Here is a 12,914-nt window from a genome sequence, read left to right as displayed (position 1 = left end):
CTTGGAGACTTTGGTCATTCCTTTTTACCTTTTTTTCTCTAATCTTGCCTTCTCGTTTTATTTCATTGAGTTTATCTTTGACCTCTGATATCCTTTCTTCTGCTTGGTCAATTCGGCTGTTGAAACTTGTGAATGCTTCGTGAAGTTCTCACATTGTGTTTCTCAGCTCCATCAATTCACTTATATTCTTCTCTAAGTTCTTTATTCTCACTAGCATTTTGTCAAATCTTTTTTCAAGGTTCTTTCTTTGCATTGGGTTAGAACATGTTCTTTTAGCTCACAGAAGTTTCTTATTCACCCACCTTCTGAAGCCTGATTCTGTCAATTCCACACACTCGTTCTCCATCCAGCCTTGTTTCCTTGCTGGTGAGGAATTTTGATCCCTTGTAGGAGGACAGGCATTCTGGCTTTGGGTGTTTTCATCCTTTTTGTGTTGGTTTCTTCCCATCTTTGTGGATTTATCCACCTGTCATCTTTGTAGTTGTTGACTTTCAGGTTGGGTCTCTGAGTGGACATCCCATTTGTTGATGATGAAGTTATTTCTTTCTGTTTCTTAGTTTTCCTTCTAACAGTCTGGCCCCTCTGCTGTAGGACTGCTGAGGTCCACTCCAGGCCCTGCTTGCCTGGGGATCACCTGCAGTGGCTGCGGAACAGTAACGGTTGCTGCCAGTTTCTTCTTCTGCTATCTTTGTCCCAGAAGGATACCCACCAGATGTCAGTCTCAGCTCTCCTTTATTAGGTGACTCTTTGGATATATGGAGGTCAGGGAGCTGCTTGAGGAGACAGTCTGTCCTTTATAGGAGCTCAAGTGCTGAGCTGTGAGCTCTGTTGTTCATTCAGAGCTGCCGGGCAGGTACATTTAAGTCTGCTGCAGCAGAACCCATAACCCCCCTGCCTTTTTTTTTCCCCAGGTACTCTGTCCCGGGGAGTTAGGGCTCTATTTATGAGTTTCTTCGTGCTGCTGGCTTTTTTAGGGCTTCCCTGCCCAGCAAGGAGGCAGCCTAGTCACTGTCTGCCTGCAAATGCTTCGCTAAGCTGCTGTGGGCTCCGCCCATCTGCTGTGTGAACTTCCCTGCAGTCTTGTTTATACAGGTGTAGTTAGGACTGCCTTGGCAGTGGTGGCTCACCTCTATAATGGCACAGTCTGTGATGGCGGGCTGCCTCAGCAATGGCAAACTACCTCTGTAGTGGTGGACTGCCTCAGTAATAGTGGATGCCTCTCCCCCACAGAGCTGGACCATCCTGGGTTCAACTGTGCTTGCTGTGAAACTCTCAATCCAGAGCATTTCCAATTGCTGTTTCTTTGTGGGATTGTGACTAGCCGAGCCTGATCACCTGGCTCCCTGCCTCAGAGCCCCCCCTTTTTTTTTTCTTTTTTTAGTTGAACAGTCAATTCTGTTTCCCAGGTGTTCCAGTCGCCTGTTAAAAAGGTGCCGGGATCTGTGTGATTTCCCGTGCGGCAACCCACTGCGCTGGCTGAAACAGCCGCGCTGAGATTCATGGCACTTTTTTGTCCAGGAATCTCCTGGCCTGGCTCCCTGTTTCAGTCCCCTTTTTAATCAGATGAATGGGTGACTCTGTCTCCCAGGAGCTCCAATCACCAGCTAAAATAGCACCCGGACTCATGCATTTTGTACGGAGAACTGCCGCGCCAGGGTGCCGGCAAAACAGTTGCACTGGCCAAAACAGCCGCAGGGGCCAAACCAGCCACGCTGGCGACTCATGGGGCTCCTCTGCCTGGGAATCTCCTGGTCTGTGGGCAATAAACATCCGTCTGGAAATGCGGCGTCTGCTCACCCTCCGCGCTTTCACTGGGAGCTGCAATCCTGATCTGCTTCTAATCAGCCATCTTGGATCCCTCTCCAAATTGGTACATCTTAATTTAAGTATCTCTTAAGTATCATCTTAAGTATATCTTAAGAAATACTATTACTCAAACTGCTTAAGAAATACTATTTCTCAAACTTTAATGTCTGTCCACTGTTACCTCCCATATCAGCACTTATATATTTTCTGGTACTGCATAGCAGTTACACAAATTTCACAGTATTTTATTTCACATAAGCAATATATAGCTGGGATCAATGGTAACTATGTCAAAATATCTACTTTCTTTAATGCTGAAAGACTCTATTCTATCTTTACATGCCATCTACTACATCTGTGTTTTGCAAACTTACCTGATCATAAGCTTCATCTAAGTGCTTACTAAATACCAAGTCCCATGTCCCATTCCCTGTAAATTCTTAATTTGTAGGTCAGAATGAAGCTAGGGAATTGGCATCTTTTTTTTTTTTTTTTGAACAAGGAAACTCTCTTCATTTATTTCATATAAGGATGGAGAGGATTATGTGATCACAGGAATGTTTCATGCAGGATTATCCGAAGCTGGTATCACCAGGCCCTCACTCTGCCAAGAGGTCTCTCTGGAAGGGGCAGCCAGCTCAGAGATGCCTTGGATCCCCACATGCCAATCATAAAAATATATGGAATGCTTCATGAATTTGCATGTCATGCTTGAGCAGGGGCCATGCTAATCTTCTCTGTATCATTCCAGCAATTGGTATTTTTAACAAGTATCCTCATGATACTGATCACTCATCACCACACAAGAGTTAGCAAGTACTAACCAAAGCACAATTTTAAAAGACAACTCAACATAGCTGATTTGAACTTCTTTTTTTTTTTTTAAACTAGAATGCATTTTTTAAAATTGTACTTTAGGTTCTGAGGTACATGTGCAGATCATGCAGCATTGTTTCATAGGTACGCACATGGCAATGTGGTTTGCTGCCTCCATCTCCCCGTCACTTACATCTGGCATTTCTCGCGATGTTATCCCTCCCTGACCTCCCTGCCCCACTGTCCTTCCCTTGGCCCCCTCCAACAGACCCCATTGTGTGATGCTTCCCTCCCTGTGCCCATGTGTTCTCATTGTTCAACACCCACCTATGAGTGAGAACATGCGGTGTTTCATTTTCTGTTCTTGTATCAGTGTGCTGAGAATGATGGTTTCCAGATTCATCCATGTCCCTACAAAGGACATGAACCCATCATTTTTTATGGCTGCATAATATTCCATGGTGTATGTGCTGCAGGCCTGAAGACAATAATTCATTGCTGATATCAGCTTTATCTTAGTTTGTCACCAAAATGAATGGAAGTTTAGGAAATATGCACAAAGAACTCTGTACTAATTTAGGACCACAGGAAACTGTAGCACAGCTTTCCACTTTCTCAACTCTGATCTTTCTTCCCTCCATCCCTCTCGTCCTTCCATCCTTTCCTCCTTCTTTCAACACTTACCTGAGTTCTTCTCTCACTTCTATAGCAGTATTTCCTGCTATCACAAATACATCATTCATGTCATCAGTCAGCATGTTGCAGGCATAACCGATGTTGATGGCAGTTTCTAATACAAAATAAAAAGCCCAACTCAGTTAAAATGTTATTTAATAAATCCATATTAAATGAAAGTTTTGAAGACTTAGCTATATTTTCTTATACCCTACAGGCCCCCTTAATGTCAGAGTACAACCAGCACAGATGGAAATTCAAATACCTGGGTTCTAGGATCACATTTACTACTTGCTAAACCCATGCAGTAGTAGTAATACATATAATTGTGCAGCCTTCTCATCTAGTTTTCAGAAAACCTTTTCATTCCCAAATTAGCACTCATGAAAACACCTTAAGATCTTGTGACATAATGACATGTACAAATATAAAATCTTTGACCAGAAGTCCAAACACTGTCTTGGGAAAGCTAAAGTACTAAACTTACCCAATATTTAATTCTGATATAGAGGACAATTTGAAGAAAAATTCACAAAATGTTCAGGTAAAGGACAACAAAAATGCTCTTACAAAATGTGTATGGTTCTCTCACATACAACATTGCCATTTTCCCATTAAATATGTGAAAATGTGAAATTTGACTATTATCTCAACCCTTCCCAGCACTGTTCTCCTACAGAACTGGAAAATCAGAGGATGTTAGATAATTCTTCCTCTAGTTTTATCAAAATGGAACTTGAGATAATCCGATAACTCCTTCTATCTTTAATGGAGTTATTTGATTGTCTGTAACTGTATAGAATAATTAGACTCTAGCTAATTCTATGGAATCATTAGTTTTGTCCTAAATCAAGGAAGGTAATTAATAAAATCTCAGCATATACCTTGTATAAACCACAGAAGTTAAAGCTAAATAACAGTAAACTCATGGATATTTGTAATAATAAAACAGCTATAATTGACCAACATCAAACTCTAGAGTTTCTATTTAGTAATACACCTGAGTGCTGAACTTTCTGTTGTTTATTTTTTGTGATCAATGATGTGGATAAAGATGTAGAGAACTGATTTATCACATCTGCAAATCCCCTAATGCTGTAAAACATACGTAATGAGTAGACAGAATCTTAACATAGGTATGTGCCAGTTAATTGAATATTTTCAGCCTATAAATAGCCAAGCATAAAATCATTTTTGTTTTAACCATTACTGCTAGAAGTAGTTCCAAAATGTGTTGGTCCCCTTTTCTTTCATAGCAAACACAGTAGAATATGATGACCCACTAATGATTTGGCATTTTGCCAAGTCTGAAAGTTGATGAATTCTCACTGTATCTTGTATAGACAGTCCTGGAATTCAGCCAGGTTGCACTGTTACAGCTGTAGTAGTTATTAAAAGACCAAAATATTTGCATAAGCAGTTGATAAACACCTGTTTTGGTGAGCTTCTTCAAAGTGTTTCCATCACCCTGACACCTCCCCTAAGGAACCTTCAAATTCCCTGCCATCAAGAAACTAAAGAAGTAACCAAAGGTCTCCAATATCCTGCTTTAGTTCTGTGACACTATCTGTCCTGACTGGGGACAGTGTTCATAAAAACCAATTGTTAAACATTTTTAATACCATTGTTGCTTCTAGGTGTAATTATTCAATAATTACGGGATTTTGTTTGGTTTGTTTTAAAATAGATTGTTGCAATACATTAACTTTCTTTTCTCTATTTCAAGTCTTTCCGACGTGGACTAATATTTAATTAATTAAGCTTTCTGGTTAATTAAAATTTTGTGATATAAGTCTTCTCCCCCTTTTCAAAACATCATCATCATCATCCATTTTAAAGTTACCTTGTTTGTCTCCTGTTAGGACCCAGATCTTAATATTGGCTAGTGATAAACTTGTAACCGTTTCAATAACACCCTCTTGTAACTTATCTTCTACAGCAGTGGCACCTAGTAGCTTTATGGAAAAACAGAGAAAACCTTAAGTTAAATGTGTGCAAACATCTATAACATCTATACATTTCACTCAGAGTTTGGAGGCCAAAGAATGTAAACTGAAGACAGAAATTATGATACATTGATAGAGCAGGCGTCCTATTTTGTGCATAAGTAGATTGGAAAGGAATCCAAAAGGAAGTTCCCTAATCAAGTCAATTTAACCACGGTGATACTGGGAGCTATTATTTACCTGAAGGGGCTGATATGATCAGATTACATGTTAGCATGAGCAGTAAGAAGCCATTTGGACTTAAGAACTCCCTAGCTGCTTCCCCACGTACATCAACAGTGGAGGAGTCCAAAGAATAGCCTTCATCCCATGATCAGGAAGTGATCACAAAAAATCTAGTCATTCTTCTACATTAACAAATCATCACATGCCATAATCTAAAGTGAAGGTTCCTACATGATTTTTCATTAAAAGATGAACAAAGGATACTCCCTAGTACCTCACAATGGCTGAGCTCCTGGCCACTGGGGCCTCACGTAAGAGTGGTTTTTAGAATAGACCATGCTCTGGATAGCACAGATATCATCAGAATTTCACGGCCTAGAATAGTTTAGAGCTGTAGCCCCATTCTTCACAACAAATTTCTCTGCTCTAAAAAGGTGGGTCATAAAGCAAGGAGAAAAATAAAAATCCACCACATCAAGAACACATCAGAGGTTGACAAAGGATATGGAGCCTACTATCTTCTACTCTTCAGAAGCTTCCAATTGCATAAGCTACTGGTGATAGAAATACAATTCTAGGCTCTCTAGTACCATACGTGGAAAACTCAAAGCCAACATATAATGCATGAGTCAGTGTTTGAAACAGAAACATCTGCTGTGTGCAAGATGTTCTAGCTAATGGCTTATTCCTATGCTAAATCTCTAAACACATACTCCCCTTCCTGTAAACACAAACCATCATGCTTCTAAATTCATACCATCAAATCTCTTTCAATTTCTTCATACAGCCCATCTATTCGTTTATCCCTCTCTTCTGTGGCAACATTTGCATCTTCAAGCATCTTATGCCACTCTTTAAAGTACTTGTCATCCAGGTCTCTGTATGCGATGGCCAAGGTCCGAAGGCCTTCCCCTGCAAATTCCTGCCAGAGAAGACATAGACTCAGGAACAGTCAAAAAAACAATAAACACAGAAATAACAACAAAATAATTTTTAAGAAATTTTTCACTCAAATTTATTTTGTCCTAAGAGCACTCCTTGGCTATCCTTACTCTCAACTTTTTAATCTCCTCAGAAATGGAAGACAATGTATTTTCCATTATATTTCTATGAGGTTAAAACATGCTAGAAAGCTAGCCTTCCCCCTAAAGACAGCTGGAAAAGCCTGCTGAAGTGTCCTAGTTCAGCGGTGATCAATGACACCCATGACTTGAGATATTCATTTATGGCAACATATGTTTCCAACCTGTCCTTGACAGAAGGAAGCATTTCTGGCCATGAGAGGGACCGAGTGAGGAGGGTCCCTCATTCAGTGATGAGGAAAGGACCCTTGGAGAAGCCACAGTTCTCAAATCAAAGGCAGGAGGCTCTCCCCAGGAAATGCAGCATGACATGCCACCAAAGTCTTATCACATCCCCCCTAGTGATATGCCTATGCCTAAATTAATTGAGTACTACTTTTGTATATGCTTGAAATTTTCCAAAAAGCTAAAAATAAATAATAAATGAATAAATAGATGTCGAAGAGTCAGATATTAGTAGTTTAACCATATTACTTAAGGTTATAATATTAACTTCTAGGGCAAAAGGGAAGAGAAAGGAAGAAAAGCTAATATAAGTGGTAGCTTCTGGAAAACAGAACTAAATGTGGAGGCTGAACTTCACTTTTCATTCTAAACTCCTCTGAGAAACTTTTTAATGTTTGCTGTATTAAAGTTTTCTCTTAATAATAACAAATTGTTTGGAATTTTAAAGACATCATCAAGTCATCTTAGTGTTAAAAAAGTGTTATTTTTAGAAGCTATAGTCTGTGAAGCTAGTACCAAATTAGTCAAACTGGAGAACCATACTCCTCCTTTATTCTGTATCTTGACAATCTCAAACAACACTTTTGGTGCTTTCTCCTAACAGGAGGGAAAAGAAAAACAGGAGACTGGTAAGTTGCTAAGTGTCTCACACAGCCATAGTAACTAGAAACATATGTACATTGCTTTGGGGGAAATGCTTAAAAACTCCCACTCCGCCTGTGCTTCCAGTGGTCATTTTATGGGCCTCTACACTGCAAGTAAAGCGTTTTTATAGCCATTTCTGCCCCTTTGGGCATTGCTATTGAGCATGTCTCCTCTGTGCTGTTTTGGCTTATGGTACACACATAGGTTTATAATCAGGCATGTAACAGTGGCATGCTGTAATTAGGTAAATAGAAAAAAAAGTCAATGCATACTGCAATGAGATGGTTTATCCCATACAGATTCTTGAGAAAAATTATCTAAATGTATTTAGTAAGCAGTTGGTAGCACTTTGGATACTGCAATCACATTTTTAAGCTCTGTCTTTCAAGACCACCACGGGATCCCCTACTGATTTGGAAATTTAGTTACTGTCTTATAACGATCTTTTGTACTCCTAATTCACACAAACACTTTTTTGCCTTTAACTTGCAACCCCACTGGGCATTACCAGTGCCTTCCTCTCTGATCTGCACAACAGTGAATGAACAATGGCATTACAAAAGGAAACAGATGATTTAAGTTATTTCATTAGTGCATGAAACACAAGTTTGATCCTAAATGAGCATTTGATTAAGGTCTCTTCCTATCATTAAACAATTCAAAATCAGTAATTAAATAAACATTTAAGACCTCAGAATCTAGAAGCCAAAATGAATAAAGTGAATAAGCAAAGAGCAAGTTAAATTTATACTATCTGAAAAAAAATTATTTTGCAGAAAAATTTAAAAAGACCAAATTAGGCTTCTTATAGTTTAGTATGAAAGGAGAATATATGAAAACCCAGGACCTCAGTGTTTGAGTAATGGCAAAAAATCAGATACTTATGATTCCAGTGTTGTTTTCATTAAAAAAAAATTTAAAAGACCATGCTGCCCTTCTGGAAAAGATTAAAAGAAAATCAAGAATTCTCTAATGGAAAGACAAAAACAATAGCTATGTTTGAAACCACTATTACTAAACCATCATTTTTTAAATTTAAAGTGAGGCAGAAGATTTTTATTTGTTTATTTGTTTTTTAAAGATTCAAGGAATGTTTTGTATTAAATATAGGGACTGACAAAGAACATGAATACTTAATAATGCTTTAAGGAAAGAAACTAATGAGAAAATGAGAGTTTTGACCAGATGTCCTTAATGGAACCACGAACAAATATTAGAGACACACTTGAATCTCAGGTTTAAACCAAGTAATGCTCATATGAATTCACAGCCCCCTTACTTTTTGGCATTAAAAAAAAAAAAAGTGTGACAAAAATGACCCTTACTTCTTTCAGAAAACTTTTGTAAAGAAATTATGCTGGTCTCAGAATGTACAAGTTTGGTGTCTGAAGGCACACAAGGAACTCATCATGATTTATGATTTGAATAAAAAGACCCTTAGCGGAGAAAGTGGGCGCCAGAGACTGCTACTCTCTAATCTCAACACAATCTAAACACAACCCTGAACTTTCCCTGGGGGTAATCATAAGATATTCCACTAATACCAAACACATCAGAACCCAAGGAAAAGCAGCTTTCTGTCTCCTCTTTCCAGAACTAGTTGACCAAGAGGAGCAACATGAAGCTGCAGGGGAGTTGGAGCAGGTTCACCAGACGCCCACATTCTGTGGCTACTGCTCAGTTGCTGTGTGTTCCCCTACCTGCAGCAGACTGACTGGACTCCCAACAGGAAGGAAAGGGGAGGTCCTTATGTCAATTTCCAGACAATCATTGGCACAACTTCCTGTGGAACCACGCTCCAGATGCTTTCTATTTCGGTAGTCAAATCATTTAGCTGCTATTTTTTTAAAGAAGACCTAACCATAAGAAATGGCAAAAGGGCCCTTATGTTAACCATAAGACGGAGGCACTTACACTGAGGTGGTCTGACGTCAAAGACAGAAGGTCTTCATTGGAAGGATGAAGTTTTTCAAACAGAATAGTATCTGCTCCTTTGGAATAAAGCTTTATCTGCCCTTCTGGGTTTCGAACTGAAAAGAAAAAAGTTCCAAAAAGCAGATTATAATCAATGACATACATCAAAATTAGACTCTTCCAGAGTTCCAGCCTGGCAATTTGGAAATGAGCATAATGTTTTAGCCAGTACTAAGACACTCAGTGCCTTTGGTAAGGTCATCATCTAAGTTACTTGGTTTTATTCTCATTTATTAACTTAAAAATGCTCCATCTGTTGGAATCTTTGATTTCCCAAATTCAGAAACAAGTATTTTTATTCTGAAGCATATGACCTTCCTGTTTTCCTTGACTACTCTTTCTGAAGAGTTGATATATCTAAATTAAGTCTTCATCTCCATATTGAGCAGAATTGAGAGCTTTATTTGCCTGTCTCCTGGTGTGAAATTCAAGACCTGCTGTTCAAATCAGTATCAGTGTTATGCCAAATCATCTCCATATGGAATTCTAGCCATTCAAAGTCATGGTTTATGCATTTTTTCTTGGCCCTTGCTGACATATTTCTTCACCCCTTTTACTCTGGAAAAGCCTGTTCATTCTTCGTGGTTCGTTCTTGGGTCGCAACGCTGGCTGAAAACACACTTCACAAAGGAGCTTTTAAAAATAAAGTTTCCACCTCATTTCTACTGTATGTCAGAGGCACTGTGTTTTTAACCTGGCCCACAGGTTTAAGATTGATAGCCCTTTCTAGGCTACTCTCAACTCCATTCCCAACCACAACCCCCAGCATACTGCTGTTAGACAAAGCTTTCTTTCAAACCACAGAACACTTGGCCTAACTTTGTAGCTTTAATTTTACAGCTTGACACATAGTAGGCAGTTAATAGTTATCTGTTGAATGAATGAATGACATGGCTGTGTATTTCTTCCCAGAACTACCCACAACTTAAGACAATTGTCTTAGTCACAACTTCATGATCTGAATATTCTCACCCTCATAGGCTTAGTCAGTTGAATCAAAGATCATTCATTACATGCTTTCCACTCAATTATACCTTTTCTCTACAAACAGAATACCTCAAAAAAGGTTAACATAAATGTTCACTATTAATTACTATTAATGTAATGCCATAAAAAATGGCATACAGAATTTAGATTTTAGTTTAAAAAAATATAAAAACCAAAATACAATGTCACCCTCCCCTCTACCCGTAGTAAACACTTATTTATTCTAGTTTCCCCCTGGCTTGCATAGATCTAATAATACAGCCTGAAAGCTTTTTAGAACTAGGCCTTGTCTAGGTCTTGTCTTCTATTTGAAGACCCTTGGTTAGCTTTCCTAAGTGCCAGAACTCATGCAGCTTTTCTTATAGTCTAGCTCTAACCACCCACATTGGGGAAAAAAGAGAGAAAAAAACATATGCAATTTATCTAATTGTTAAACCAAGGGGGAAAACTTAATCCTAAGAAAGCCTTTTCTTGATTTTCTTGTACAATAATCCGATTTACATTTTCTCCCATCCATCACCAGAGGTATAAAGGCAAAGGATGAATATCTTACATTTGCTTGTATTTTGTATTCTAGACTGGGACATTAGTTCTCAAACTTTTGGCCTGAGGACCCTCTTTATAATTCTTCAATGCTGAGTGATAATTCTAAAAGGTTTTTTTTACATGAATTTTATCTATCCATATTTACCACATTAGAAATGAAAAATAACAAATTTTTGTGTCAATAATTTTATAACACTAATTACTTTAATAATTATAAATGTAACATAAATATAAATAACATTTCTATTTAAAAAACTGTATTTTTCAGAAAAAAATTAGTTTGAAGACTGGCATTATTTTACATGATTATAGATCTTTTAAACATCTGGTTTAATAAAAGAGAGCTGGATTCTCAAATCTGTTTCTGCATTCATTCTGTTGTGACATCACATGTCATGTGACTTCTGCAAAACTCCATGCTATACTTATGAGAAAAAATAATAGTGCTATTACAATGAAAATACTTTTTCCTCGTGCATCCTACAAAAAACTCACAAGATTCCCTATGGCTACCCAGACCACACATTTAGAATCACTAGTCTGGAAGAGCCACAAACTGACTTTGATTTGTGTAAATCCCTTACCATCTCTATATCTCAGTTTCTACATGTAAAAAGATGTTTAAACAAACTAACTTCAAAGGTCCTTTACAGCTGTACAATTTTCTGATTCAATAAATACTTTCCACCCCTGATACTTTCTGTTAACCTAGTATTTGTCCCTTCAAGTTTGAATTTATGTAAATCCAATTTCATAGAATCCTGCTTTACTCAATAAACATCTGCTTTAGCAGCTCAGCAAGTTTTATATCTCTTTTCTTCCAAGGCTTCTGGTCATTTCTGTTCAAAGTTAATTAATTCTAAGTCATTTCAGAAGTTAGTATTTATATTACATAAACTAAAAATGACAAAGTTTTAAATGGTCAAGATAACGTATGTCCAGAGCCTGGACAAAGGTCATAGTTTTTAGGTTACAAAAATCTTCACCCATTGCTTCCCATTTAAATATTAGTGTTCTTCAGAGATTTACTTGGGGTCATTTTTATCTTCCCATCCTTCATACTCTCCCTCAGCAACCGCATTCATGTTCCATCAACAGGCTGTTTTCAAATGTCTATCTCGTATCCAATCCATCTCCAGCACTCCATTCTGACCCACACATCTGACTACCAACTGAACACCTCTTGGATATGCCCAGGCACAGCAAACTCATACTGGACATATTACCCACAACTCCAATAATTAGCTACTCCTCTCATATCCCCAGTCTCAGAAATCAGCTTCACCATCCACTTAGTCTTCCAAACCAGAAATCTGGGCATCCCTCACAGTTCTCCCTCCATCAACCATACATCTAAGGGAAGCCAAAGATTTATCTCTGTCACTTCTCTCTTGCCTAGAAAATCACCTTAACCTAACTGGTTTTACCCATTATAGTACTGCTTCCTTCCAGACTCTTCCATATATTCCAGCTGCAGTCATCTTCATGCTGCTGCTTAGAATCCTGCAATAGCCTCCCTCTCACTTCTATGAAGTTTGGACTCCTTGACATGGCATATAGAGCCTATTAAGAGCTGCCCTCTCCAGTCCATTTCACCATTTCTGTTGGAAACAGTCACATAGAACTACCTTTCAATTTTTCACATTCTCTCTTAGCTTGAAGGCCTTGAAATATAATGGGCACATAAATAAATATTTGCTTAATTAAGATGAACCAAAATTGTACACGATTAATTGGAAACATAAGCTATGCCTCTGTGACATAAAGGAAAGAAAAATATCACAAATGGCTTCCAGTTAGATGCAATATCAGCACTGTGAAGGATGGTAAATAATTCCATTTTGCCATATTGCTGCTGCTCGTACATCTACACAGAGAAATGCCTGTCACATGATGGTGTGATTTGTACTTTGATTATCTTGAAAAAGTTTAGAACTCAGCAACTTTTATCTAAAGATCTTGTAAGAGCCTTCCAAGAAACTTCTTG

The 12,914-nt window shown here is 38.2% G+C and overlaps 1 protein-coding gene and 1 non-coding gene across 28 annotated transcripts in view; both read right to left on the bottom strand.

Annotated features, from left to right (window-relative positions):
- ATP8B4 (ATPase phospholipid transporting 8B4 (putative)) overlaps window positions 1-12,914 on the bottom strand; it is a 419,806-nt gene that overhangs the window by 232,945 nt on the left and 173,947 nt on the right. For all 27 annotated transcript variants that reach the window (XR_005203096.1, XR_005203097.1, XR_005203071.1 and 24 more), the window contains 4 exons: window positions 9,335-9,450; window positions 6,226-6,390; window positions 5,141-5,252; window positions 3,307-3,412 (listed from right to left, as the gene is read on the bottom strand). Coding sequence is in view for 14 of the 27 variants with exons in the window: in XM_017543577.2 (XP_017399066.1) it covers window positions 3,307-3,412; window positions 5,141-5,252; window positions 6,226-6,390; window positions 9,335-9,450 (499 nt within the window). In the remaining 13 variants the exon portion in view is untranslated. The remainder of the gene's footprint in view (window positions 1-3,306; window positions 3,413-5,140; window positions 5,253-6,225; window positions 6,391-9,334; window positions 9,451-12,914) is intronic.
- On the bottom strand, window positions 2,481-2,590 carry LOC119473888. Its single transcript, XR_005203142.1, has one exon. It is a non-coding gene; the product is annotated as a U6 spliceosomal RNA (small nuclear RNA).

Source organism: Cebus imitator, unplaced genomic scaffold (genome assembly GCF_001604975.1).
Source record: "Cebus imitator isolate Cc_AM_T3 unplaced genomic scaffold, Cebus_imitator-1.0 Scaffold9, whole genome shotgun sequence".
In the NCBI taxonomy this organism is placed as follows: domain Eukaryota; kingdom Metazoa; phylum Chordata; class Mammalia; order Primates; family Cebidae; genus Cebus; species Cebus imitator.
This window is presented reverse-complemented; position numbering and strand designations above follow the sequence as displayed.